At 35.4% G+C, this 27,401-nt stretch overlaps 1 protein-coding gene across 3 annotated transcripts in view; it reads right to left on the bottom strand.

Moving 5' to 3' along the window:
- Prosap (SH3 and multiple ankyrin repeat domains prosap) overlaps positions 1 to 27,401 on the bottom strand; it is a 246,863-nt gene that overhangs the window by 66,375 nt on the left and 153,087 nt on the right. For all 3 annotated transcript variants that reach the window (XM_089099471.1, XM_089099470.1, XM_089099469.1), the window contains exons 6-7: positions 24,837 to 25,010; positions 7,077 to 7,338 (exon numbers count right to left, since the gene is read on the bottom strand). In XM_089099471.1, coding sequence (XP_088955597.1) covers positions 7,077 to 7,338; positions 24,837 to 25,010 — 436 coding nt within the window. The remainder of the gene's footprint in view (positions 1 to 7,076; positions 7,339 to 24,836; positions 25,011 to 27,401) is intronic.

The raw sequence follows: 27,401 nt of genomic DNA, 5'->3' as shown, positions 1-27,401 counted from the left end.
ATCCACGTCGTTACTGATTTCCAACTATCAGACCACCTTCCAATATCTGCATCTATTTATTGTTCCCCTGCTCAGTTTACTCCCACTACACAACCCCTTGACCCCCACGCCCAATTTTACAGGGACTGGGAGAATATCCAAGATGACCTTTTTGCTGCAGTAACTAATTCTGTCATTCATAAAATTCATGTTCCGTTCCAACTGCTCATGGAAAATCCGCAAGCTGATGCAAATGAAGTACAGGTGTTGCTAGATATCTACCTTGCACAAATTTGCCATACTCTGCAATGCACAGAAAAAGCCAGTATACCTCTTAAACGTATACATCGGGGTGTCACAAAACACTGGTCCAGTAATCCGAGCCTAGTTGAAGCTTGGAGAAAATCCAAATTTTCGTACCATTTGTGGCTCCAGTGTGACCTTCCTCGCTCTGGCTGGGTTTCTAACATTCTTCTTTCTACCATAAGAAAGTATGCAAGAGAACTATGTATCCACATGAGCCAGATAGTTGAAGAGACATCCCAGCAAGCTTCTCTGTCCCAACTTTCCTTCTGGAGAAATGTGTCAAGAGATCCTCCTGAGGTCCACCTATCTGCTCAAGTTATTCGTGATTCCGAATGTAATTCATACTTCTCTGCTGAATTCTCCACACCAGATGCCGCTCTACAGTCCGAATATGAAGATATGCTTGACAAATTTCTGTCTAGCAGTCCAACCGACAATTCTGTTGTTTCAGCTTATTCTGTACTGGGAGCAATCCAACGCCTAAAGCGTAAGAATTCTTCTGGCATCGATAAAATAAGCGCTCTTCACATTCTGCATGGAAGCGAGCTGCTGGTAAACCATATTGCTCTTTTGATGCAGATGATTGTTACCCAAGGAGTTGTACCGTCTTCTTTCTCAATCGGAGATCTCACTCCAATTCCAAAGAAAGGTAAACTCGCAACCCAGTGCTCGTCCTTCCACCCTATAACAGTGGCCACTACCTTCTGTAAGCTTTTTGAACTTCTGTTCATTGACCAACTGAACGCAAAATGCTATGTTCCACCTAACCATTTTGGATTCCAGCCACGTCTCGGTTGTGCCCACACTTTGTCGGATTTCGCGAACGCATTGATCGATACTGATGCATCAGGTGAAACTCTCGTGTTGGCTGGGCATGATGTTCGTAAAGCGTTCGACTCTCTCATTCACGCCGCTATGCTACTCCATGAAGCAAAATCTGGAGTGAGCACCTCATATATCAGAGCCCTTCGAGACATGTATTATCGTCTTAATGTTCGCCTAATACTTGACCCATTAGGTAAAGTTGACGGCTCTCAAGTCTACGCACCAACCCATAATATTTTTTTCAATGTTGAAAAAGGTACCCGTCAAGGTGCTGTTTCTTCCCCTTCACTCTTCAATAATGTAGTTATTGATGCACAGTCAACTGTTCCCACTTCATTCATCTTTGCCGGTCTTGATTTATCTCTCGTATGTTATGCAGACGACATTCTGAATGTGAGCCGCACTATCCAGCGCATAAGTGAGACTTTCGCAACGCTACAATCTGAGTATGCGAAACTAGGTCTTCAGTTTAATGCTGAAAAGTCCGAAGTTGTGTTCTTCAATTGGAAGCAAGCGTTGCCGAGGGATATTCCTCTCGGAAATGGTAGGATTAAGCCACTAGATCATATCACCTACCTCGGTCTTGCCACTGGCTCTTAAATAATGCACATACGACAACTATTAGTTGCTCATATTGAGCGTAGAGTTGGGTTATCATATGCTTCTATTGTAACTAATAAGTTATGGTTCAACCGCCATCTTCTCTCGAAACTTTTTAATTCTGTCGCTCCACCACATTATTTGTACATATCGCCGTTTTGGAAAATGCTCACAAATTCTGAAAAGTCAAAAATTCGTTCAGTTTCCTTCCGGTTCGCAAAATATCTTTTACGTTTTCCCCCTTGGACGCGCAATTCTTATCTGATTAGAAAATTTAGCATTTCTGACCCCATTATAGCCGTGGAAAAGCAAATTCGTGCTTATAATTCCCGTTTAATGAAGTTGAATCATCCCTGGTCGTCAGTATTAACCCATTAGTTAAGATGTATTTCTTCTGTTTTTTTTTTTTTTAAGTGTTTGCTTTCGCGCTTAGTGTAATTAGTGTTTGGTTTTTTTTTTTTTTTTTTTTTTTTTACCAATTACGGCTTGATGCAATGATGTTCATCTTATGTATGTTTGTTCAGTATTTAGGAGCCTGAAAAAAGAAAGATGTCGTGTACCTACAGAGCAGTGTATAATTGTGTTTTTCTTTCTCGTTTTATGTAATCTGTTCTAATTGCATATTTATATCTTAGATCCAGCGGTCGTCAATAAAAACCACATGCATAACTCTTAAGTTTATATTTATTGCTTTTTTTTTTTTTTGCTTATTGCTACGTATTTTCCTTTTATGTATGACGGGTTTTCCAATAAATAATAATAATAATAATATATATATATATATATATATATCCATATATATATATATATATATATATATATATATATATATATATATATATATATATATATATATATATATATATATATATATATATATATATATATATATATATATATATATATATATATATATATATATATATATTCCATATATATATATATATATATATATATATATATATATGGAAATAGCCGGAATTTCATAGCGGAGAGGGATCCTATTTGAAATTTGCCAAAAATTCTTTTACCACAAAGGGGCAACCTAACAGTTTTAGCACAGATTATTTATTAGGTTTCACAATAGTCTGTGGTTTTAAACAGTAATATTGAGCAAAGGAACGTCAAAACTGTTTCTTATTGTTTTTTTTTTATTGGTAAGGAAAAATGTTCCCTTTAATTTCCATTTAATTTTATTTTCCTTTTAATTTTAATTTCATTTAATTTTTCCTCGTTTATATTCTTTTTTGGGCCATAAAAATGTTATTCGTAATTTGAATAGGATCTTTGTTTTTCTTCTAATAACTGGTGGAACAGCCCTATTCAAGAAAATTCCAAACGTCTGTTAAGAATAAGCATGGGCACTGTTTCTGTTCTTTTTTTAAAGTACCTGTTTCTATTCTGTTCATGCAAAAAAAAAAAAAAAAAAAAAAAACAGAAACAGAACAGAACAGAAACAGATGACCTGTTTTTATTTACCTGTTCTGTTCTGTTTCTGTTTTTTATAATAGCTATTTCGTCCTGTTTCTGTTTGTTTCCTACCTGTTTTTCTTCTGTTTCTGATTTTGTTTAAGTGATACGAGAATAACATATTTGAGAATTTTGAACTTACAAAATGATTTTTAATCATAATTTGAAATTGTGTAGAAGCGTGGTTACGCATCATGCGATTTCTAGAATTGGAACGTAAGTAAAATAAAGGAACTCAGTCAGTTAAGCGTGTCAAATAGTGCTGCTTGATTGTTTCAGCTAGGCAGAATTAGGGACTTGGAGTCAGATGATAGTAGGTATTTGCGTAAGCGTTAGCAGTGGTGAATACATGGAGGACCCGGCTCCCCCTCCAAGATTTTTTCTGGCACCCTCATTCCTTACTTTTTTTTTAATCCTTTGTTTAGAATAAATTTGTCAATTTCGTCAATTATTGGCACCTTTGTCACATTGGGTTATTACTGTGTATCCTGGTTCTAGTGGTAGGGGTAGGGCCTCTGTCTCTTACATTACATGGGTAATAATTTGCACCTTTAGCCGCGAGAACTTTAATCTAACTGTTTTTATGGAATTTATGCTGCTAAATAACATTGACTTGCTACGATTACCGTGCTGATCTGAACATGGTATATACCCATTATTAATTTGTAAAATTCCATTAAAATGCTTTGCCAGAGATCAATGTAATTATATTGAAGTGTTGTCCAGTAAAAATATAAGTTTTTGCTTGCAATTCTTTTTTACATTAACATGACAAGATAGACAAAAATACTTTTTTTCATGTTACTAAATTCATCTCTAAATTCAATGGAAATCCTTTCAAGGAAAAGTCTAGAGTTGAAACTAGCTGATTTTCTGGAAGGGACAAATTCTTATAAAATTCTGGTGTATTTATCTCATTCAGTAGGATACCAATCTTCCGGTGAATACAGTATTTTTTACCATACAACAAAAGAAATTCAAAAAATTAACACTAAGCGGTGAATTATTTCATGTATCTGTCTCATAAATACCAATTATAGACAAGCTAATTCCCTTAAAAATTATTATTGTGCTTCAAATTGTCTAAGTTGGTATGAAACCGTAGTTGGGATATGTCATTTTGCTTTTATAAGCAGACAGATTCTTTGACTTATTGTGCCAACAAAACAGCTCAGGAGGCAATTGGTCCCTTTCCCCCTAGTTATGCCAGTGAGATGAAAGAGGTCAGATATTTGGGTGGAGGTGCAATTTTTAAAACAGTAGGCTACTGGAGGGTGCTTCTAATTTTGTAAAAAATCCTAAAATCAACTTTTGTGCTAAGAAAAGCCTGCTGTCATCTTCTGATGACGACTTGGATGTTCCAACTAAAACTTTTAAGCTATCTCTCTGGGTATCCCATTTGAAAAAGGAATCACAGAAAGTGTCAGGTGCAATTTCTGCAAAGTGTCTCTAAAGGCTAAGAGAGTCTCTGCCACGACATTTCTATACCATCTTAAAAGGAAGGATATAATTGATGTGCAGAAAAAAGAAGTATATGCGGCTGGTGCAGTAAATAACAAACCCAAACCAACTCAAATAAAATATATATCAAGTCAGGCTGCTGCCCTAAAAAAAGCTCCCAATAGCGCTCCTGCAGTGTTAGCAGCTCTGCCGTATATGCCTTAATATCTTTTGAGGAGAAACTGCTAGTCTATCTTTTAGAGTGTTGTAGAGCTTTCCGGTAAGGTTTTTCTTCTTCATTAATTTACATAAATACAGTAGTGCAAATTTATATAAATCCTAGGGACGGGTGCAAAAGGTACATTTTTCTTATATTACACCTTTGAAGTATTGGCAGATCCAGATTTTCTTAGGGGGGGGGGAGGCTCGGCTAGGAAATAAAAATAGTATTCTTGGATTGTGTGATTATATTTAGCTATAATCGAGGATGTCACTACCCTTTCTCCTTTGGGAATGGAATATGAAAACGAACCTACATAATCAAAAGCATGTCTACTCGTATTCTTAAATTAAAATTTAAAACAGTAACAATTTCTATGATAGAGCAAGTGCAAGCATTGGAGAAAGTACTTTTTGCCGCAAAGCAACGAAAATTTTAAAAATAAATTGTCAAAAAGTACAATTGTCCTGATATTTGCATCCCTTTGAAAACATATTCAAGAGAATAGAATTATTAAAGAAATTATTATACAGCAAACAGTCTAAGTTCCTTTGAAATTCAGAATTTGAGAAATTTCACATTACTTATTTACTTATGAGTGAATTTGGTGGAGGATATAGGACAATATTTTCTATCGCAAAGCACCGTAAAAATTTCCGAAGTGCCCCTAAACCATTAATTTATTATTTTAAAAAATTTCACACAAATTTGCTTGGACATAATTAATCTTAAAAGCCTGCTTTAAGCTGAAAGGTAACAAACAATTTTTTAATTGGCAGTAAGAAGTGTCATTTCCCCGTGCATTTTTCTTCTTTCTTACTTTTGTTTAAGATAACTTCCACACATCAGGATAGAGTGGGGGAAGGGGAAAGCATGGTCTGGAGGGGAAAGTTGTCCCCTACCAAATCAACTATCTGCTCTGCTTAAATACTAATGACTTTGAGCTGACTGCTTAATTTCATGCTGAAAATTATTTTTTTTTCAAAATGTCTCGAATAACTAGTATGTATTATAAACATAAAAGTGTATTTTAGAATGGGAAAATGGAAGAAATATAACCATAAAGAAAAAAATGATAGCGATATTTATGTGCGCAGACAATTTTTCGCCCTTATTTTTAGAAAAACTGCTCTTTTTTGCGGAAAAAATGATACAAGAGTACTAGGTTTTCTCAAAAGTGTTACCGCCACAGAAAAGCACTACCTATGGCAAGTGTAGTTTTTGATCAAAAACAGCTGTTTTCTGTTTTTTACCAAAAAACAGATCAGAAACTGAAACAGGTCTTCTGTTTTTTGTTGACCTGCTCTGTTTTTGTTCTGTTTTATTTCAAGCCCGGTTTATTTTTTTTTCTGTTTTTTCAGAAAAACAGAACAGTGCCCATGCTTAGTTACGAAGTGTTTTTCATGAAATTCTTCAGAAAATTGTTTTTCGTGAGTTTTCAGAAAATTGAAAAACATCAGTCACTTTAGTGGCTGATCCAAAATATTACGGGGCTTTACGCTAGAAAAGCTCCTGTTATAAAATATTCTTCCAGTTTTTTTTACCAGAAAATAAACAAAATGGCATTTCTTACCGTTGAGTCTGTATAATCTTTGACCTTTTACGGCAAAATTTCTATACTATTTCTTAAACTTCACTAATATGGCCTTTTATTTAAAAAACTTTCTTTTTCGTAAAGTTTTCGTAGCATATATATATATATATATATATATATATATATATATATATATATATATATATATATATATATATATATATATATATATATATATATATATATATATATATATATATATATCGACCCGTACAAACAGCTCCTCTAATTTGATCTGCCATCAGCGGTCCAATTACCTTGAAACACGTATTTTGGCAGAATCTTTCTCAAAATGCCTTTGAAACCAACTCGAGACTTTGCAACCTACTTGTAATTCCTAAAAACATCTAATAATAACATTGCACTACTAATTGCCAATTTTTATATAGTATTGGAATAAATTAATTTAAAATTAGGTTCTTTAAAATTTAGTGTTACAACATTGAAGCCAAGTCCCGCGTTCAAGAGAAATCTGGCTTGTCTACCCGTGAAAAAATCGAATGTCGCTTATGTTTATAGTTGTTTAAATGTTCTCCGAAGCACTTGCATCTCGGTCCGGGTTTGTATAATGTTTGAGATAGGGAATGATCATACTGTTGTATATTTATATACAGTGTCCTATATATAAGGAATTAAACTTACCAATATCTTCTTGCTTAAAACCCAAAATAAGGTCTGCCAAATTTTGATTTTCTGCTATAACTGCAACTTGAAAAGGACTTTGATTAGCGTAATTAAGAGCATCTTTGACACATCCTCTAAATAGAAGCAATCTCGCGCATGCCTCTTGGTTGTTAACTGCACACACATGTAGAGGCGTATTCCCGGATGCATTCCGTGCATTCATGTCAGCGCCGTAAAACAAAAGATGCTCCAAATGTTGCACTAGACCATTTCGACATGCCTAGAACCAAGAAGTAGAACAATCATGGAACATTTAATATCTAGTGCCCTAATAATATAGATCAGTGGCTAAAGGTAATGAACGCATGTATGTGGCAGTTTCTAATTTTTCCTAAAAGATATTTGCAGTTAAATAACATTGACTGAAACGAAGCAATATTCTTTTATTGGTTTGGATCCCAACGCAAATTTCACTGTTTTTAAACAATGTTTGCCACGCTTCGTGAGATTCATGCCTGAGCTACATTATACATGATCTCACTTGTCGATAAAACCAAAAATATGCTCGAGTGCAGCACCAATTACGTGTTCCGTTCGCAATTTATCGAGTTACACAATGCTCATTTTCCAAGCTTACAGTTTGTGATTGACCTATCAGAGTTGAAAGAAAGTTCTGCATTGCAGGATAAATTTGGCGAAAGATACAAAAGCACAGTATTAGTAGGCAATAGCAGGAAACAAATTAATGTTGAAGTGAGGTTTTCAAACCCATATTATGCTATTTCAATCTTTCGATTTTGGAGTACAAGTCTGACGTTAAAATTGTGGGATCTTGGTTTGTATCGACAAATGTGACTACCATGCGGTCGGATATCGCAAGAACCGTATGCATCGACAATGCAGAGCCACTCCTAGGAGGGGGGGGGGCAACCGGCTCAACTGATCTGGGTGTCGTAGCTTGGGGAGCGCCGCGGCTGGAGGATTGCCAACGTTGATCAAATTGTTTACTTTGATTCGTTTTTTTATTTATATTTGAGTCAGAAGGGAGGGGGGCTGTGATAAATTTTTCCCCCGGCACCACCAACCCTAGGAACAGCTCCGACTACGCATTACGCAAGCATTCAACTCCTCGACATGTTTTACTAAAATCTGACAACCCATTCGAGTAGAAGTCGTGATGACAAAAATTTACACCCTTTCTTTCCATCAAACAGGCAAGATCGACTACGAACCACAAAACGATACAACTAGGATACTTATTCTTACTTCCCAGACTTCTTAATTGATATCCAATCACCAATTCTGGGAGATATTGTGATGACAAAAGTTTAGGTACTAGACACCCCAATGCTTTCCTCCCAAGATGGTGGTTTATCTGATTAGGAACCAATAAATTGTTCTGGTAAATGTCGTGATGAATGAATCTTGGTAACAGATATTCCCCGTCCCCTCCAAGAGAATGGACTGTGACCAGACATCAATTGAGACCAAGATAAGAAACTTATTTATACCACCAGTAACACTTTTTTATATTCAATCAGCGGTTTTGGTAGATGATGTGATAACAAATTCTGGTCCCTTGCTCCCCCCCCACAGAACTTTAAACCTGCATGGAACCTGCAAAGGTGCAGCAATGCAAAAGGTACGTAATAAGAAACTACGAACCCTTCACTGCAAAGATAAGATCGGGTCCAGATCACCGGAAGTGATAACCAAAACAATAGCTTTTACTTCCAACCAAGTTTTGTTTAAATCCATTAACTGTTTTTAGGTGTGATACTTCCCGGCCAAGAAGGCACAGCTTAGACAACTACTCTTGCTTTCAATTACGTCCAGTTCAAACCGAAGTCAATTATAGGCAGGGCGTCCCGAAACTCATTTTATTGGGGGGGGGGGGGGGGCGATCTTCGTAAATTTTACCGAATCGCTACCTGATTTATGCCGAATTTTCTGCAGAAATCTAGAATTTTGCTAAATTTCTGCCGATTTTGCAAAAAAATTCCGAAATTTTCGTCTTCGGCGAAAATTTTACCGAATGCCAAGAAATTTGGGTGGGGGCGCCCCCCCCCCTTCGGGACGCCCCTGATTATAAGAGATGTAAAGGGTCCTAATGTACGAACTTAGGGACCTTTCTCTTCCCTACACCGCAAAGATCAGATTTGGTTTTGGTCCCAAGAAAGATAATGTCATGTCATAATGGAACTTACGAGTATGATATCATGATATTTTTTTTTTTTTTTTTTTTTTTTTTTTTTTTTTTGCAAAACTATGTCATACAAGGAAAAATAAGATACTTACTGGTGAAAGGAAAAATAACTTTAAACCTCCCTCCCCTCCTTACTAGAAAATTTTAGTGGGCTCGGCGCATATGACTCGTACACATAGTACGACATGACGAAGTAGTTACAAAAAAAAAAGTATACAAAAAGCTAAAAGTACGTAGTAAAGGCAAAATGCCAAAACACAATTGAAAAACCACTATCACGACTATTGACCCGTTCAAAAGAAGGACAAAATCCGCATGGTCATATGTTTAAGTCATAAATCAATGCGAAACGTATGAGGTTATTCTAAAAACGAGAATGATGGATAATATTGAAAGTAACCTCTGTCAAAACACTAAAATGACAACTACATTTGTATAAAATGACATCGTCCATCCAATATAAGAGCAAATAAATTTTTAGTCACATTTTTTTCTAGATTTGTTTTACTGAACAAAGGTAACGCAACAGGAACTATAATATTTACTTTTATGTTTTAAAATAATTTGCAAACGATTATATTGACATAAAAATATTATTGCAGCCTATATGTTTCTTAACATACACGACAGAACATTTGGAAATAATTTTAGATACATAAATTACTAATTAAGTATCCAGTTTCAATCTCCATCCGTTTTTTTCATCTTTTTCTCTTAATTGTTTTTTTTTTTTACTATAATGAGGATTGCGCTTGACGCTAAATTTTCACTTTAGATAGCTGTCGTTCTTCACCGCATAATGTCAGGTAGAATCTAATCAAGCACAAACCAACCCTCAGCAGTTAAATATCTATTAGATTCCTTTATTATTCGCTTAAAGTTTTCGTTCGCTTAACTATAAGATAATAGGCTAGGTAAATAATTTTAATAGGGACAGTTTGAATGACAATTATTTTCGTTCAGTCCCTACACCTTGAAATATGACTACTAAAGAAAGTCCATTATATTCCAGCCTTTTGAGAATCAAGAGTTTATTAATAAAACAAAGACTTAACGGACTAACATTAGAAAAATTAGAAAAAAGTTAAAATTAGAAAAAAGGAATCCAAGTGGTAGTTCAAACAGTATGGTAATGAAATAGAAGGCATATAATTGAGAAACCTGAGTACTTAGAAATTCAAGTACTTGCCTCAGCACTAATATTAGCAGAACAGAAAGTAGTAATAATTTTAGTAATGAAAAGGAGAAATGTCTTCATTGTGGGTCAATCTATACCTTTCAACATTAATTCCTGTTTCATTGACTCTATCATCATTTTCCCGCTCAGTTTTGGATAATTCTTTTTTTTTTCTTTCTATCGTCATTACTATTTCTGGAGCTTTCGTCTGGTTTCCCGCCATTGCTGTTGAGATTCCATTTCTGCCAAAATTTCATCTTTCCCCGATATTTCCTCGTCTCTCCTCACGCTTCCTTCAAGTCTAGTTTTACAATCATTTTTCAGAATTGATAAATCCATTGTAATTTCTTTTGTCTTCATTAATTGATCACCTTGTGTCTTAATCGTCACTACGATTGTTACTTTCTTTTCCATTTCTTTGTATCCATTCATATCAACCATTGGCAAAGATACCATTTTGCTGTAAATAGCTTGTCCATCAGGATTTAATTTGATTTTGAATTCATCTACGTCTAGCTTATAGTTTCTTTATGATTTTGGGGGTACTCAAGTCGTAAATTAGATCATGATCATTGCAAAAATCCATTGTAATCCAATCATGATAAATCCATTGTAATTTCCTTTGTCTTCATTAATTGATCACCTTGTACAAAACTTTCAAAACTTTGCAGAGACTGGTGAATGACTACTTGTTTAGCAGCTATAGAATTAGGCGTGCATAAAATGAGTATGCCAAAATTATAAGATGTTGTCAAACTCATTTCTAGTTTTGGGCGATATTTCGATTAATCGGTATATCGATATATCGATACTGAAAAAAAATCAAATGAATTTACTGAAAAAAATGTGCATTGTCAGTTTAATATACATAATGCTGTTATTTATTTCTTAAAATTTTCATTAATTTTTTTTTGTTATAAGTTATAAAATTGAAAACATTTAAAAGAAATTTTTTCAGTAAAGTACAAAGTATATTCTGGCTTTTAGAAAGAATATGGCTTAGAACATTACTCGGATTAATTTCCCCTCGTTTCGAGTTTGACTTATTTTAATTTCTGTTTGTTTTGGGTTTCATTTATTTATTGATACTGATTTGTGGTAGTTGCATGCTTGGTAAATTATTTGATTCTATGTTTGTTTATTTTTGGTTTAATGGAGTTGATTACTTTTTTTCTTGGAAAACTTATTTTGTGCAAATGTTTTTTGATTGATTTCTATTCGTTTTATATTGACATAGTCTTTTTCAGGTAGAAAGACCGAGCTCTTCTGAAGTTAAACAACCATCCCTTCCATAAAAACCATTAACACCCCCTGGGCATAAGTTACAACACTTGCCCTTAGTCTCTGGGGTTTTTTTCAACCCCAAAAGCCTTGTTATCTGATATTTAGACTATTTGAATAGAATGGCTATCTCAAAATTTCTATTAGACGCATTTCGGGACAATATGAGATGTGCGTAGGGGTGAGAGGGTAGCTGCCCTCTGATCACTTTGACTTTTAAAAAGGGCACTAGTGCGTCTGATTACTAATCCAATGAGCCCCCTTTGAAGTTTATATGAAAACACTTCCTATAAAAACCCTAAACTTACAACCCTTGCCCTGGGGGCTGGGGGGGGGGATTTGTTACCATCAAAGACATAATTTCCAGACCTTTCTGATAGGCTTAACAAAATGGCTATATCGAAATCTTGATTGGAAGTGTTTGAGGAAATGATAGGCGTGGAGGGAGATATTTGCCCTCTGATCACTTTTAAGTTGCCTCCAATCACTTTCGACAAAAATTTCTATGAAAACGTTAAATGCCCCAAAGGCATAACTTACGAACCTTGTCCTGAGGGCTATGGGGGGAGGGTTGTCATCCTCAAAGACACAAGGCCCGTTCTTTTGCACTAAGATCTTACATCTGAGATCTCACATATTTCTGCAAAGATTTCTTTTAACTCATCTTTGTTTTAAGATCTTACAGCTCACTGACGTTAGCAAAAATTGTGAAAGACGCCATCTTTCTGCTATATAGAACAACTGTGAGAGAACTTTGATGATATACTCATCATTGTTCTCAGACCGCTGATCAGAGCAGAATGATGAAAGACGTTTGCAACAGAACGCCATAAGATGTAAGATCTTAGTGCTAAGATTTCACTTTTAAGCGTTCCTTGTCAAAAGATGTAAGATCTTAGCACATAGATGAATAAAAGAACGGCCCTATAATTTCCAGACCTTTTAACTACATTGAACAAAATGGCCATATCAAAATGTTTATCGCAAAAGTTTGGGGAAATGATGGGCATGGGGGGAATTCTTCCTCTGAATACTTTCGACTATTAAAAAGGGCAATAGTCTTTTCAATTTCCAATCCAAAGAGCCCTTTTTTACGTTTCTACAGCAAAACTTTCTATAAAAACCATATATGCCTCCAGGGCATAACTTACAACCCTTGCCCTGAGGGTTGTGGGGGGGAGGGGGGGTTGTCATCCTCAAAGACCTAATTTTCCGAACTTTCAACTACGTTGAACAAAACAAATATCTCTAAATTTTGATTGGAAGTGTTTGGGGAAAGGCGGGCTTGAGGGGGGGTTTGTTGTTCTTCAATCACTTTCGACTATTAAAAAGTGCTCTAGCCTTTTCAGTTTCCGATTGAATGAGCCATTTTTGAAGTTTCTACGACAACACCTTCTATAAAGACTTCATATACCCCCAGGGCATAACTTACAATCCTTGCCCTAAGGGCTGTGGGGGTGGGGGTGCCATCCTCAAAGACCTAATTTCCAGAACTTTTAACTACGATGAAAAAAAATGGCTAGTCGTATCTCAAAATTTTTATTTGTGTGTGTTTGGGGAAATGGTGGGCGTGAGAGGGGGGTTAGTGCCCTCCAATTACTTCCGACTATTAAAAACGGTACTAGCCATTTAAATTTCCAATCGAATAAGCCCTTTTTGAAGTTTCTACGACAACGCTTTCTATAAAAACCTTATATGCCCCCAGGGCATAACTTACAACCCTTGCCCTGAGGTCTGTGGGGGGTGGGGAATCACCCTTAAAGACCTAATTTTCCGAAACTTTCAACTACGTTGAACAAACTGGCTATATCAAAATTTTGATTGGATGTGTTTGGGGAAAAGTTGGGGGTGAGAGGGGGGTTAGTTGCCCTCCAATCACTTTTGACTATTAAAAAGGGCACTAGCCCTTTGAATTTCCAATTGAACGAGCTCTTTCTTAAGTTTCTACGACAAAGCTTTCTATAAAAACCTTATATGCCCCCAGGGCACAACTTACAACCCTTGCCCCGAGGTTTCTGGGGGAGTGTCCTCCTTAAAAACGTAATTTCTATTGGGAATCAACTACGCTGAACAAAATGACTACCTCAAAATTTTGATTGAATGTGTTGGGGGAAATGGAGGGCATGGAAGGGTGTTAGTTGCCTTCCAATCAATTTCGACAATTAAAAAGGGCACAAGCCACTCCAATTTCCAATCGAATGAGCCCTTTTTGAAGCTTCTACGACAACTCCTTCGATACGAAGCGTCCTGGTCTAAAAAAAATAAAATGATAATAATAATATATGTGCCAACATCGTTCTTTACTTAGGCAGCGCGATTGCGCTGCCTATGATTGTTCAGGCGGTGGGACAAAAACTTCTTCTTTTACCTGGGCTTGTCTTCTGTCATTATGAAAGACATATCGCCGAACCTTTGTTTGTTTTAATTGTTCAGGTGGTGGGACAAAAACTTATTTTTATCCCAACATTCCAACGATATCCAGTACAAATATTTGATTTTCAAAGGTATGGTAGGTATTGATGACCTTAACCATGTCAAAATCCAAAGCTCAATCATCATTGCTATCATTATCAAGCTGTTTGCTTCGTTACACATCGGTCTATCTTTCGTCATTATGAAATAGGTGTAACAGAACCTTTGTTTTTTTTAAACAGAGTTATGGTAGGTATCGATGACCTTCATTCTTACGAAATTCAGAGCCCAACCCTCATTGCTATCATTCCTACTTTTGAAACGATTTGATATTCGCTGTCCAGGTTGTTTTTCATTGACTCGCTGCTCTTCATTTTAATTTTTGACTCGCTCAATTGTTCGGTGTCATATGTTTTCTAACTGTGTGTGTCTTTACCCTTCATTTTCATTTGTAACACGCTCTAATTGTCGTTTTCACATATGTCCTATCCACCTGTGTCTTTGCTCTTCATTTTCATTTTTGTCATCATTTATAGTAAATGCAACTACAAATTTTCAATTTTTGGGCCTTGCAACAGACATTATATTATATAAATAACTGTTGCGTTTGAAACAATCGGAAATCTTATTTATGCTATCCATGCCATAATTTACAAAAATGCTTGTATGATGCCATATACAATACCGTAAGAAATGTTTGTATGACGTGATAACATACTACCTGGCATTATTTGCGAAAACCAAAATTCAGGCTCCTAACGATTTTTCCCAGATTTTTGACCAATCTAGATCGTTTTTTATACAATTTGAAAAAGGCAAAATAATTGAAATATTTATTTGCATAAGCCATCTCTGAAAACAAATTGCTTCCAAAAATCAAGTATCTATGAAAAGACTGCAGTATGAAAAGACATCAAAATGCAGTTTTTTGTAAAAAGTGATTCTATAATTAAGTTTTTTATTTTTTAATTATAACAGGCACTAGAACTTTTAATTTCCGTTCGAATGAGCCTTCTCGCGACATTCTAGGACAACTGGGACGATACGATCACCCCTGGGGAAAAGAAAAACCAAACTAAATAAACACGCATCCGTGATCTTTCTTCTGGCAAAAAATACCAAATTCCACATTTTTCCAGATAGGAGCTAGCTTGAAACCTCTACAGTACGATTCTCTGACGCGCTGAAACTGATGGCGTGATTTTCATTAAGATTCTATGAATTTTAGGGGATGTTTTCCCCTTTTTTTGAAAATAAGGCAAATTTTCTAAGGCTCATAACTTCTGATCAATAAGACTAAACTTGATGAAACGTAATTAAAATCAGCATAAAAATCCGATTCTTTTGATGTATCTGTTGATATTAAAATTCCGTTTTTTAGAGTTTCGGTTACTATTGAGACGAGTCGCTCTTACTATACAGTTTGTTAACTCCATTTATCCATTCCTTCCAAATATATAAAAAATCCATTTTCTCCGAACCGTATTTTTTCTTTTGACTAGAAACCTCCGTTCAAGAAGCCTAGCAGACAGGCACTAGTTTCAGATTAATCAGATTAGAGCCGGACGAAAATCTGAATAGTGCTAAGATATTCGACGGTTCCTTGGTCCCATCACCCAAACGTATTTCTATGATAATGAATCGGACAACTTCCAAAAGAAGAATTCTCCCATGATTCCAAAAATGCTGCCGTAATTTCCGTAGAATTTGATTTCATTTTCTATGTTTGGAACTTTGAAAGAGAAATGGTATCACACTGGTCTCTTAAAAATTAAAGATTCTTTCATTTCTAAAGGAATCGGAGCGTATCTCTCCTCCCCTTGTTGTAGTATTATTGGAAAGTTGACACGCGGTAAGACAATTAACCTCTGAACCAAGGCAGACATATTTTTTTATAACACTGATCGATAATCCTTGATGAGGTGATTAATCCAATTAGTATTTTTGTTTCAAAACTCGTTCGCGAAATACATCAATTTGACGATTTCTAGAGAATTGACAACTTGATTGCTATGACGAAATTTATTTTTTACGAAAATAATCCTGATTTGGTGCAAAAACAAGATAGGTCCTGGCTTGCACTAAAAACTAGCTAAATCTAGCCTCGGTGTAAAAATTACTGATGTCCAAACTGTATTAGTTCACCCCCCCCCCTGCCAACTTAGTAGGTAGTATTTAAAACGCAGTGGTGCCGTGTTTAAATCGTAGACGTGCAATAATTTCAATCTGCATGATTAGAGCTACCAAGTGGGCCCTATGCCCCTCCAATAAACCCCCACCCTCTCTGCCAACTTCGCAGAAGAAAGAAATGCATGTTACACCATATTTGTCCAGAATCCTGCAACCTTTTCAATATGTATTTTTGGAGAACAAAAATGTGCATGTGGCCCCTCCTATATACCCTTACCCCTTCGGTAGTGGTAGATCCAGGGGAGCCACGAGGGACCCTGGGCCCCCCAAGATTTTCCGACGCCCTCAATCCTTTTTTTCTCTCTTGTTTAAATAAATTTGTCAATTCGGTCAATTATTGACACCCTTGTTACATCCCCCCAAGATTTTGCTTATTGGCGCCCTTGTCACATTGTCCCCCCCCCCCAAGATTTTGCTCGAGATCCATCCCCGCCCTTCGGTCACCAGCCTGTTGACTAAAAGATAGGCATGTTGCACTTCGTTAGAACCTTATTTGTGTAAGAAATTTCAATCTTTATTATTGAGAACCTAAATGTGTCATTGGCCTATCCATCCCCCAAATGCCAACTTTTTATTAGAAAGAAAGGTATACGGTCCCTGGTTTGAACTAGAATTATGCAAGGACTTTCAATTGGAATCTTTCCAAGGGACAGAGTAGGTCCTAGTCGTGGGCCCGTGCAATACCATTCCCCACTGTCAATTTTTTCAGTAGAATGGTAGGTGATAGGTCTATAGCTAAATCTAAGAGACTTCCTCCAAATAAAAATTTAGACCGCTGGCGCTTACATTCCGGGTGCTTATAGGCTTCAAAATGTCAAAAGTCGAGGATTACCCAAATTATGAAATTTTAGAGCGTTCTAGCGTTTGAATCTTAAAGATGAGAGATGCTTTTCTTGGAGAATTTTCCTTGATCGTTGGTACCTATCCACCGGTACTTTTGATTTATCGATCACTTCATCAGCATTCTTCCGCGGGAGTCGCCAGTCTCATGCGACCCATCTCAGGGAAATCAATCAAAAATCTAACATAAAAATTTCGATGGGTCACTAGTGGATTTTTGACTTATAATCTAGTATTGTGTACTATGTGAATACATTTTCGCATATTAGAGTTATTGGAAAAAATTATTACATGTTAAAGCATATTACAAACTTTAATCATAGTAGTATTAAGAACTATAAACTTGTTTACTGTTTTTTTTTATATTGTATTTTATTACCTTAAACTGTCTGCAATTTCAAAATCATGAAAATTGTGGTTGATTTGATATTATCGTATTATATCAGTGAATGTGGTCACTTCGAAATGGCGCTCCCCGTGGAGAGAAAGTTTTCACCAAAACGCTGAATAACTTTTTTCATTTTATATTGCCCAAGTTAATTAGATATATACATAAATGTGGTACTAAGATTTTATTCAAATAGTAAAATTAGATTAACTCTCAAGAATGTTTCATAGAGAGAGACTTTTACGACGAAACTCCCCTTTTTTCCCCTCTACCTTTCCTTTACAATTTGTTTCCAAAAGCTCTTTCTCAAGCTCTTACAATCATCCCTAGCATATAACAGGACGGGGGGGGGGTCACCGGGAAGAGTAAGCCTGGCAATTAAAACCGTTTTCCCCTCACGTGTTTTTTGCAGAAGTTTGCAGAGGAAGGTATATATTTACAGATTTTCAAAAAGTATAGATTTTACGAGCTCAGCAGATATATTAAGCTGAGAAAATATTAAGTTAGAGTGGAACATCAATAATTGAGAAAAAAAAACTTGATTTGGAAAAATAAAAAGTAAGACGCCCCATTTATAGGACACAAGGACATTTCGGAATAAACATATGTGATTCAGTTACCTCGAGGCTTTAATTCAACATACCAGAGAATAAGGTATAAGAGAGAATAAACCCCTGGACAAGGTTTTCTTATTTACTTTTTTTTCCCCACCGCCCTTCCAAACAATTTTCAAACCTTTCAATTTCACCTGAAACCTTTCCATGTAATTTTGAACCTCTTGAATTGTTCACCCGTTTCCAAAATCAGCTGTCACTCATAAGGTTAGAACATGAAACATTAAAGAGTAGAGGCTGCTCAAGCCTCTTCTTGAAGTCGCGCTTAGCGATATTTGGGAATAGCAATTGGCTTGGTTAGATGATGGTACGCCGTATTGATAACTATACATTAATACAAAATGTCTCTGGGACAAGCTTTTTTCTCCGGTAAAAATATTGGCCTAGAAACATGTGAATGATGTTATCTTTTCAAATTGCTAAGGTCACTTCTTCTAAAGCCAAAGGACGATTCAACTATATTGGCATCGGTCAAGAATTCCAAAGAAACAAAAACTCACAACTGGCAATACAAGTCGACTACTGTCTAGACGTACATAAAGATAACCCTAAGTATATAAAAAAGAAGTGCAGTTATTATCCTTGTATTGCTTGGATACAATTCCATTTCTAAAAATGATAAAAATATATTTAGCAACCTACTATGTCTTCCTAAACCGCATGTGGATAAATTTTGAAATTAAGGCAAAGGCCTTCGAACTTTTCTTATCTAACCTAGATAACCTATAATGTAGTTCGGGTGCCAAGTGGAGCTATCTTCCAAAATATTCCTTATTGCAAAGGCACTTGCGAGCTATAAATGACAAATTATTTCAACTATTTTCAAACTGATTAAAACTAGCCTCGACAATTTTATTCTTAAAGATTATTTTAAACTTAATCTGCTTAGGCTATGATGAAATTAGGCTGAGACAGTGGATTGGTAAGTAAATATAGTTCATAATATATATATATATATATATATATATATATATATATATATATATATATATATATATATATATATATATATATATATATATATATATATATATATATATATATATATATATATATATATATATATATATATATATATATATATATATATATATATATATATATATATATATATATATATATATATATATATATATATATATATATATATATATGTATATATATATACATATATATATATATATATATATATATATATATATATATATATATATATATATATATATATATATATATATATATATATATATATATATATATATATATATATATATATATATATATATATATATATATATATATATATATATATATATATATATATATATATATATATATATATAAAATATAAAAAAAATTAAAAATCAGGGATTAGACTAATCCAGAAACCAACTCTCAGAAAATCTTAGGTTCCTCCAAAGCATTAAGGATTTTAGGTGTAATAAACTGGGGGACGGGGCAAGGTAAACAAAATTTTCTTAGTAAATTAAATACCTTAACAGAAGCGTAAAAACATAAATTAAAAGGAATTTAATGTCAGATGTCAGAAAAACTAGGAGGGCAGTTTCTAGGATGTCATCCGAAATGAGAGGCAGTTCTAGGCCCTTCCCAGGCCTAAAACCGTCATTGATCCAAAGCTCACATAATCCTAAAATTCATATTTTTACTTATTCCCCCTTGAATCAACCCGCCTGCATTGGTGCATTATGGGTAGTTGAAAGCATTCAATAGCCAAAATAAATATGCCCAAAATACATCAAGTGCACTCTCCAAAATAAACGAAAAACAAAAAATAAGAAAAAATGTGGTAACGACAGGCAAAAGCACCCCCAGAGTTGACGAATCAAATCCTGTGAACGCGCACAGAAAGCCTAACAGAAACTAACAGAAAGCTCCCCCCCTTCAAGTTTTCTTCCACTACTAATTCGGATTGGCTTTCCAAAAATCAGCAAGTCTTACATCAAGGCATATATACTGGTCTTGCAGCTCGCCACTGTAGAAAAATCAATGTTTTACCTCACTGGTTTTCTGCAAGTCAACCAGAAAAAAATGCCCCAAAATCTTGGGAATTTGTTAGGCTATTCCTATTTTAACAATTTACTCAGAGATAAGGTAATAAACAATGCAATTGCCATAGGTCAACTACTTTTGGGGGTGAGAGATGGTACTAGGTGTGACATGTACTGAAGGTCCTAACTCCATCTTTCAAAAATATATATCTCTTATAAATAATAAACCTACGGTGACGTCAAATTAATAAAACTATAAGAAGATCATGTATAACTTAAATAAAAGTGGAATGCTCTTTCTAAGGTGTCTTTTAACAGAAGGGTAATCACTAAAACAAGAACATGCATAGAGGACCTTTAGTCGAATGCTGGTCCCTTCTATAGAGTTTTATTTGCGGGCCACTCATTACAGGCTATACTACCTCTAATTTTCTAACCCTAAGTGACTAATGACAGTGTTTCTGCGTTTTCTGCACCTCAATACTCCCTACAAGACCGAAGCCCCACGTTTATTATTTTTTGAAGGTAAGACATTAACTGTGATCTACCCAGATTACGAAAAATACTTCCCATATCAAGCTTTCCAAGGAAAACACAATCACAGCGTAGAAGTGTACAATGAAAAGATTATGACATTTCCATTTTTCGAAATTCTTATCTGTTTTGGTGATTTTTTCATCTTCTTAAGAGTCTTTTCTAAGCACCAACAATCAATAATCATATATTATTTGGAAAAGTGTTTTAAATTTTTTTGCCTCAAACGACATAGCAAGAATATGCTTTGATAACCAAAAATCTTTCCCTACATCCTTTAACAAAAAGGACTCAATTAATATTAATATAAAACAAATGATATTGCTCATGGACAATAAATAATTTTGTCCACTATTAAGTTACGACCCATGTTCCGTTATATTCAGCAGCAATTATTTTTACATTCAAAGTCAAGAAAAAAAAGAAAAAAAGCCAAGAAAAAAAATGAATGTGGGCCCTTCGGGCCATAAGAAACTACAAGAGTGTGGTTTATTACTAGCATTCAATCATGAAAAATTCAGGAAAAAAGTAAATGTGGGCCCTTCGGGCCATCAGAAACTACAAGAGTGTGGTCTATTACCAGCATTTAATCATCAATCCCTAAATTAATAGTTACTGTCAAGAAAAGCGGAGCGCTAATTTTATATCGGACCTATTTACGGTAGTCTAATCAAAGACCAGGTTTATTAGCTTGGAGCAATACATATAAGTGCTCACCAACACTTTTTTTTAACACAGCTAAAACTGAAAACGATGGGCAAAAGCTGAAGAAAGCATTTCTCCATTAACTACTAAAGGTATTAAAGAAGAATAGCTCAATACATTAACGTTCTTTTCAGCCTCAGAGTGCTGTGAAGATTTAATAGTGATAGTTAAGCTAATTAGCTTAGCTTAATAGCTAAACTGAAGTCAATACGGTATTTAGTTCAGACACGAAGTCAAAGCTGATCATAGAGTACTATCTTGTATCTCAAGAGAAAAACTAGGGAACCGTTAGATACAGTTAAAGATACAAAAAGATACAGAGTCCAACATTTCCTGAAAAATGTAAATATAGCCTCAAGTATGTTACTTATAAAACAATGTGAATGAACCACACTTATCAAAAGCTTCAATTTTCTGGCATAGATCTTGCTGACAGGCTCTTCTGGCCTGAAAGTTTCGTACTGATGATAGCACCTAATTCCCATATATAAAAGCTAGTCTTGACTATAGGTCGCGGTTCTTGCTGTCTGGCATAAAAAAAAGACGCAACGTGAGCTCTTGATCATTCGGACGAAATTACAGAACAGAATATGCGGACAAATTCTGAGCCTATGTGGCAAATAGACCAAAATATTCTACTTAGATACCGAATATTCTTCGAGGTAAGTACAGAGCACGTGGAATACTGTAGTCTAATACACACTAGGTTATATATGACTTTAATTCATTTACTTACTGATTACTGCTATCATTTTGTTTGCTGTTGTGGCCCCATAGCTTTTTTGCAAATATTGTTACATTTTATAAGTGATTTTAAAATTTCTTCTTCTTTTTTAAAGCTTTCCATAATAGGGACGATGGTATTTCTTTACTTATTTTTCATTACCATTAACCTTTTGATAAGATTTCGACAAGTTTCGACAACAGTTTCATAAGAGCCTTCGTAATTTAACGTACGAATGATTCGATCTGCAATAAAGCTCTTTTTAAGCATTGTCAGTAATTAAGGAAAGTAACAAAGCATAAAAATAACATTTTGAAATTCTTTTTTAAAAGTTTACATCATTATGGTTGTGAACAGTCACTGATAAGTCGACTATTGGCTACGATAAGAGTTTACAAAGAAAGAAAAAATCACGTAGCAGCTGTATGAAACTGATTCATGTCACAAATTAGGTTAATAATAACTTTTTTTTTAATTTATGCTACCTTTATAGAAAACTAATAACCTTTCTACATTACCTTTAAAGTATAATATTATCAAGAAGCCTGAACTCTGATGGGACTTGGAGAAAGTTGAAAAGGTGACTTGCACCTCTTGTAAGACAATAATGATTTTATTTCGCTTCAGCAAAGATTAAATGAAAAAAAAATCAACTAAATCAAGTCAGGAGCATCATTAAAACTTGAAACGAATAAATTATTCGTTTGCCCTAGGATGGATTAGTTCTGCCCTAGGATGGATGGATGGATAGATGATCTATCAACAAGTGAAAGTGACATCATTTTTAAACAATCCTGAAAAGGGCTAATGCCAGCTTTGCCTCTCACTCAGAATATCTGTCATTGGTTTTTTCCAATTCGCCAAGGCTTGATGGCAACTTGATTTTAATTAAAACTGTAACGTGACGGTAATGGTAAACATTACGGCAAAGAGGTAACGTGCTGTAGGGATGCACCACTGCGTGGCATAACTGCCTCTGAAATTAGGAAGTTCATTATATGATTTTTGATATTTTAAATCGATTGGCTATCTCAGAGTTTCAATCAATAATAAACCTGGTTCTCTCTGGGGCAAAATATTGGTGCAACAAAATGGCAAAACACTATTCCCTGTGGTACAGTCTTTTCTTCGAGAGGCACGGCTACATTCAAAATGAGCCCTTCTTTAGAAGCACATAGTTGCAAAAAGAGATATACTTGGATATCATACATTTCTTAAGCCTGTAATTCATCTAAGCCATTAAATTTCCCATCATATACGCTTAAACACGAACTTCATTCATTTACATAACTTTCTTATTTAGTTCAATGAACGGTCAAGCAACAGTGTTTCTTATCGTAAAATAATTTATGTTTGGTTCAGCAGAGCCTTACATTGAGGTATGATAATGTCCTATACGTACATTTCCAAGATTTTGAAAAGGACTATAAAAAGTAACAGTAATCCAAAATTATTAGAATGTGTGTTTTGGCCATTAAAAAAAATGAAAGTTCAATATTGACAGAGATTATTATTATCCGAATACTACAACAATAAAGATTGCTTACGGTACGTAGGTATTAACTGAGCCTTTTTATTTGTTATAAATGTGCCAGAGGATTTAAATGTCATTGACACCACGTTGGTTATAGAAGAGATCTCGTCATTTGTACACTCTTTTCCAAGGTCACGCACAGAGAGAAGTAACGGGCAGGGGCGTAGCACCATCATTTTTATTGGGGGGGGGGGAGCAAGAGGGGTCCATATCCGGATAGTCAAGGGACACGGGCTATTTAATAACTTTTTTCTCGAAATTATTGGGGGGGGGGGCAACCCCCTCTCCCTCCCCCAAAAAAACGCCCCTGATAACAGGGCAACTACCACTGCCTGACACCCAAAATGGGAAAAATTGAAAAACTCGGAAACTCTAAAAAATAAAAAAATACTACCCCTCTGGAAAATTTCCCGAGGGCATCCTACTCAAACAGATATTACATACCACGAACCCAACAAAATTTGACTAAATAAAAAGAAGATTAGAAATTTAGTAACAATCAACGTAGAAATTTATTTCTATTATTTTGGTGGTTGCAAAACTGAATAAATCTTATTAAAATAACGGCAACCATTTCTGAAGTTTCTAGAAAACTTGTTTCAGTCTGGAGAGGGTCAGCCACCCATAGCATCATCTCAAGTGTGGCCATGTGCTATAGCATCCAACCTCAAACTTGGAACCCACTCTTATAAATCAGTTTCAAAAGAATCTACTGGACTTCCGAGTATTTAGAATAGCATATTTCTTTTCCTATAACTAATTATTTTAAAGGGAGAACTCAAATTCCAACTAGTTTTTCAGCTAAAATAGTCTTAATTCTGTCCCCTAAGACAAGAATAGGAGCTTTTGAAATGACACTACTCTCTGGTTGCTCAAACTAGCAACCCAAATCATTAGTTGTTACAAGACCTATTTCTTTGTATTCTCCTTGACTGACTAAAATGCCATTTAAATATATCCTTTCTCAACAATAAAGCCCAGTCACCCCAATCATTACCTTGGGGTAGACCTTGCTCCCCAAGATTTCAACTTTCAAAGTTATCACCAATGTTTTTTCGGTGTTTTCAATACGCCTAATTAACGCTGTTTATATGAAACCTAAAACCTTTCTGAACATGCTAGAAAAACATAACTATAAAAAGCTCATTCAGTTGTTTTACTTACATGATGTACTTCCTGCCAACCCTGACTGTCTGTTATTCCCTGCATGGAATGATCATAAAGAAGAGAGAAGCATATAGCAGCGGGAGAACAGTTGGAAACAGCTAAGTAAAGTGGAGTAAATGCTTTTCCGTCTCTCATATTAGGCGATGCTCCAAGATCCAGTTGTGTACGAACCTTAAATAAAATAAAAGACCTTTTGTCAAAAGCTACTTGGACAACCTATCCCTTAAGAAAAAACCAACGAAGAATAAATATTTAACGGTCAAGTACGTATACCTTTAAACGAGCAATAATTGTATATGTATGTATACATACATACATACACAATTATGTATGTTGTATGTAAATACATACAATTAATGTATGTATACATATATCTATACATACAAAAATGTATACATATATTTATACATTTTTTTTAACAGCTTGATAGTTTTTTTTCTGAAAATTGACAAATTAACGTTTTCTGGCCTAAAAAAAAAAAAAATAGAGATAGGCCACGACATTTAGTCCAGTAAAAGTACTGAGAAAAGTGGTTCGACCCGGACAAAATAGCAACAAAAGGTTTTTTACCCGAAAGTGTTCAGAAAAAATCGCTGAACAATATATCCAAAATCCGCTAAAATCACCCACCGGTAAAACCTTTTGGGGCTGCTTAAAGGGGGTGGAAGGGGGCGAAAATTAGGTATTTACATTTTTGACATTTAGGAAGCTTTTTTTACGCTAAAATGTTAAAAAAAAATCGCTGAACAACATATCCGAAATCCGCTAAAATCTCCCGCCGGAAAAACCCTCTGGGGCTGCTTAAAGGGGGTGGAAGGGGGCGAAAAAATAGGTTTTTTAATTTTTGACATTGGGGAAGCTTTGTTTACACTAAAATGTTCAGAGAAAATCGCTGAACAACATATCCAAAATCCGCTAAAATCTCCCGCCGGGAAAACCTTCTGGGGCTGCTTAAAGGGGGTGGAAGGGGGCGATAAATTAGGTATTTACATTTTTGACATTTAGGAAGCTTTTTTTTACGCTAAAATGTTAAAAAAAATAATTGCTGAACAGCATATCCAAAATCCGCTAAAATCGCCCGCCGGGAAAACCCTCTGGGGCTGCTTAAAGGGGGTGGAGGGGGACGAAAAAATAGTTTTTTTCATTTTGACATTCGGCAAGCTTTTTTTACTCTTAATTGTTCAGAAAAATCGCTAAACAACATATTCGAAATCCGCCAAAATTTCCCGCCGAGAAAACCGTCTGGGACTGCTTAAAGGGGGTGAAAGGGGTGGAAAATCCTTTTTTCGATTTTTGTTATTTCGGTAAGTTCGGAGACTCGATTCTGGTATAAATCAACTCGCTGAAACCGAAAATGATGTTACTTTTATTGTAACGCGTCTGTAACATGTCTTTAACTATAAATAGGATTTTAAAACTCCATTGAAAAAATAAAGAAAGTAGCTTTTCTTCCAAAGTGATATAAAGAACAGATCTATAGAAGCCTGAAATACTTCAAACAGCAATGCAGGAAAATTTCGAATAGCACTTCAAAGTAGCAAAGAAGTACCCCACTCTTTATTGCTTCCTAAATCGTTGGAAACCTGGTTATTCGATGAGAATCAACCGTGTGAAGACCAGACTGCCGAAAAAGGGAAACTATAGGCATAGATGCATATAAACTTAAAAAATTATTCTTACTATCGGCTTCTTATACAATGAGAAACCAAAAACATTAATAAATCTATATATAAATCACAGTTTTAATAATCATTATTTCCATATCAAATAATACTGAGAATCATCATTTCATTAATGAGCACTACAAAAGAGCACACCCACCGTTATTGCAAAAAACTAAAATTATTCTTCTTCTAGAGAAGTTGGTTCAGAGTTATTACAGCTTGTTCACATGCACTCTCCAGAAGCAAGTGTGCAGGGCATGCCATTCTTACGGGAAGTGCATCTGACTGTATCACCACCTGATTTGCATTTGCAGCGGATAATTTGAAGAAGACTTTGGGGAGCTGGTTTCTTCTCCGTCAATACTGGGATGTAATTATCAGCAGAGAGTCACCATCCCCAGTTTTCCGGTTTCATCGCAGCAGCCTCGCTTTTCCATTCTATTACCTGCAAATACAAGCGAAAAGAATGGAACTTCGCAGCTGAGGGTGTGGGAGCCATCTGATCAGGGCAGACAAATGCGGAAGAGGAAGCGAGCTTGGCCAAGACGATATCTCAAGGACACGAGAGTTTCTTCAGGCTTTCCTTTATAAATTCTCAAAAGAGCTTATTCACCAGTTACAATGAGCTCGTCTTTCGTAGCCTTCGAGTCCATGAAGACCTTAGCGGCCTCACGGAAAGACGGATCGGACCGGTACAATGACAGTCTGACAGATTTACCAATTCCTTGTAATCTCGAAGTGGTATCACAGCCTAGGAACGCGTGCATAAATAGAACTGCACCACACATGTCCCTTAGTTTTTCTTTTATGGAGCAAATATTCCATAGCTTATGTTCGTTTGAAGCTTTCGTCTCGGATCTGAAATACTGGCCTTTGTGGGTGGCAGTGCATGATAGAG

This window comes from Artemia sp. Qi Xiang Cuo, chromosome 13 (genome assembly GCF_049724085.1).
Source record: "Artemia sp. Qi Xiang Cuo chromosome 13, ASM4972408v1, whole genome shotgun sequence".
In the NCBI taxonomy this organism is placed as follows: domain Eukaryota; kingdom Metazoa; phylum Arthropoda; class Branchiopoda; order Anostraca; family Artemiidae; genus Artemia; species Artemia sp. Qi Xiang Cuo.
The sequence above is the reverse complement of the archived record's forward strand: the minus strand, read 5'-3'. Positions and strand labels throughout refer to the sequence as shown.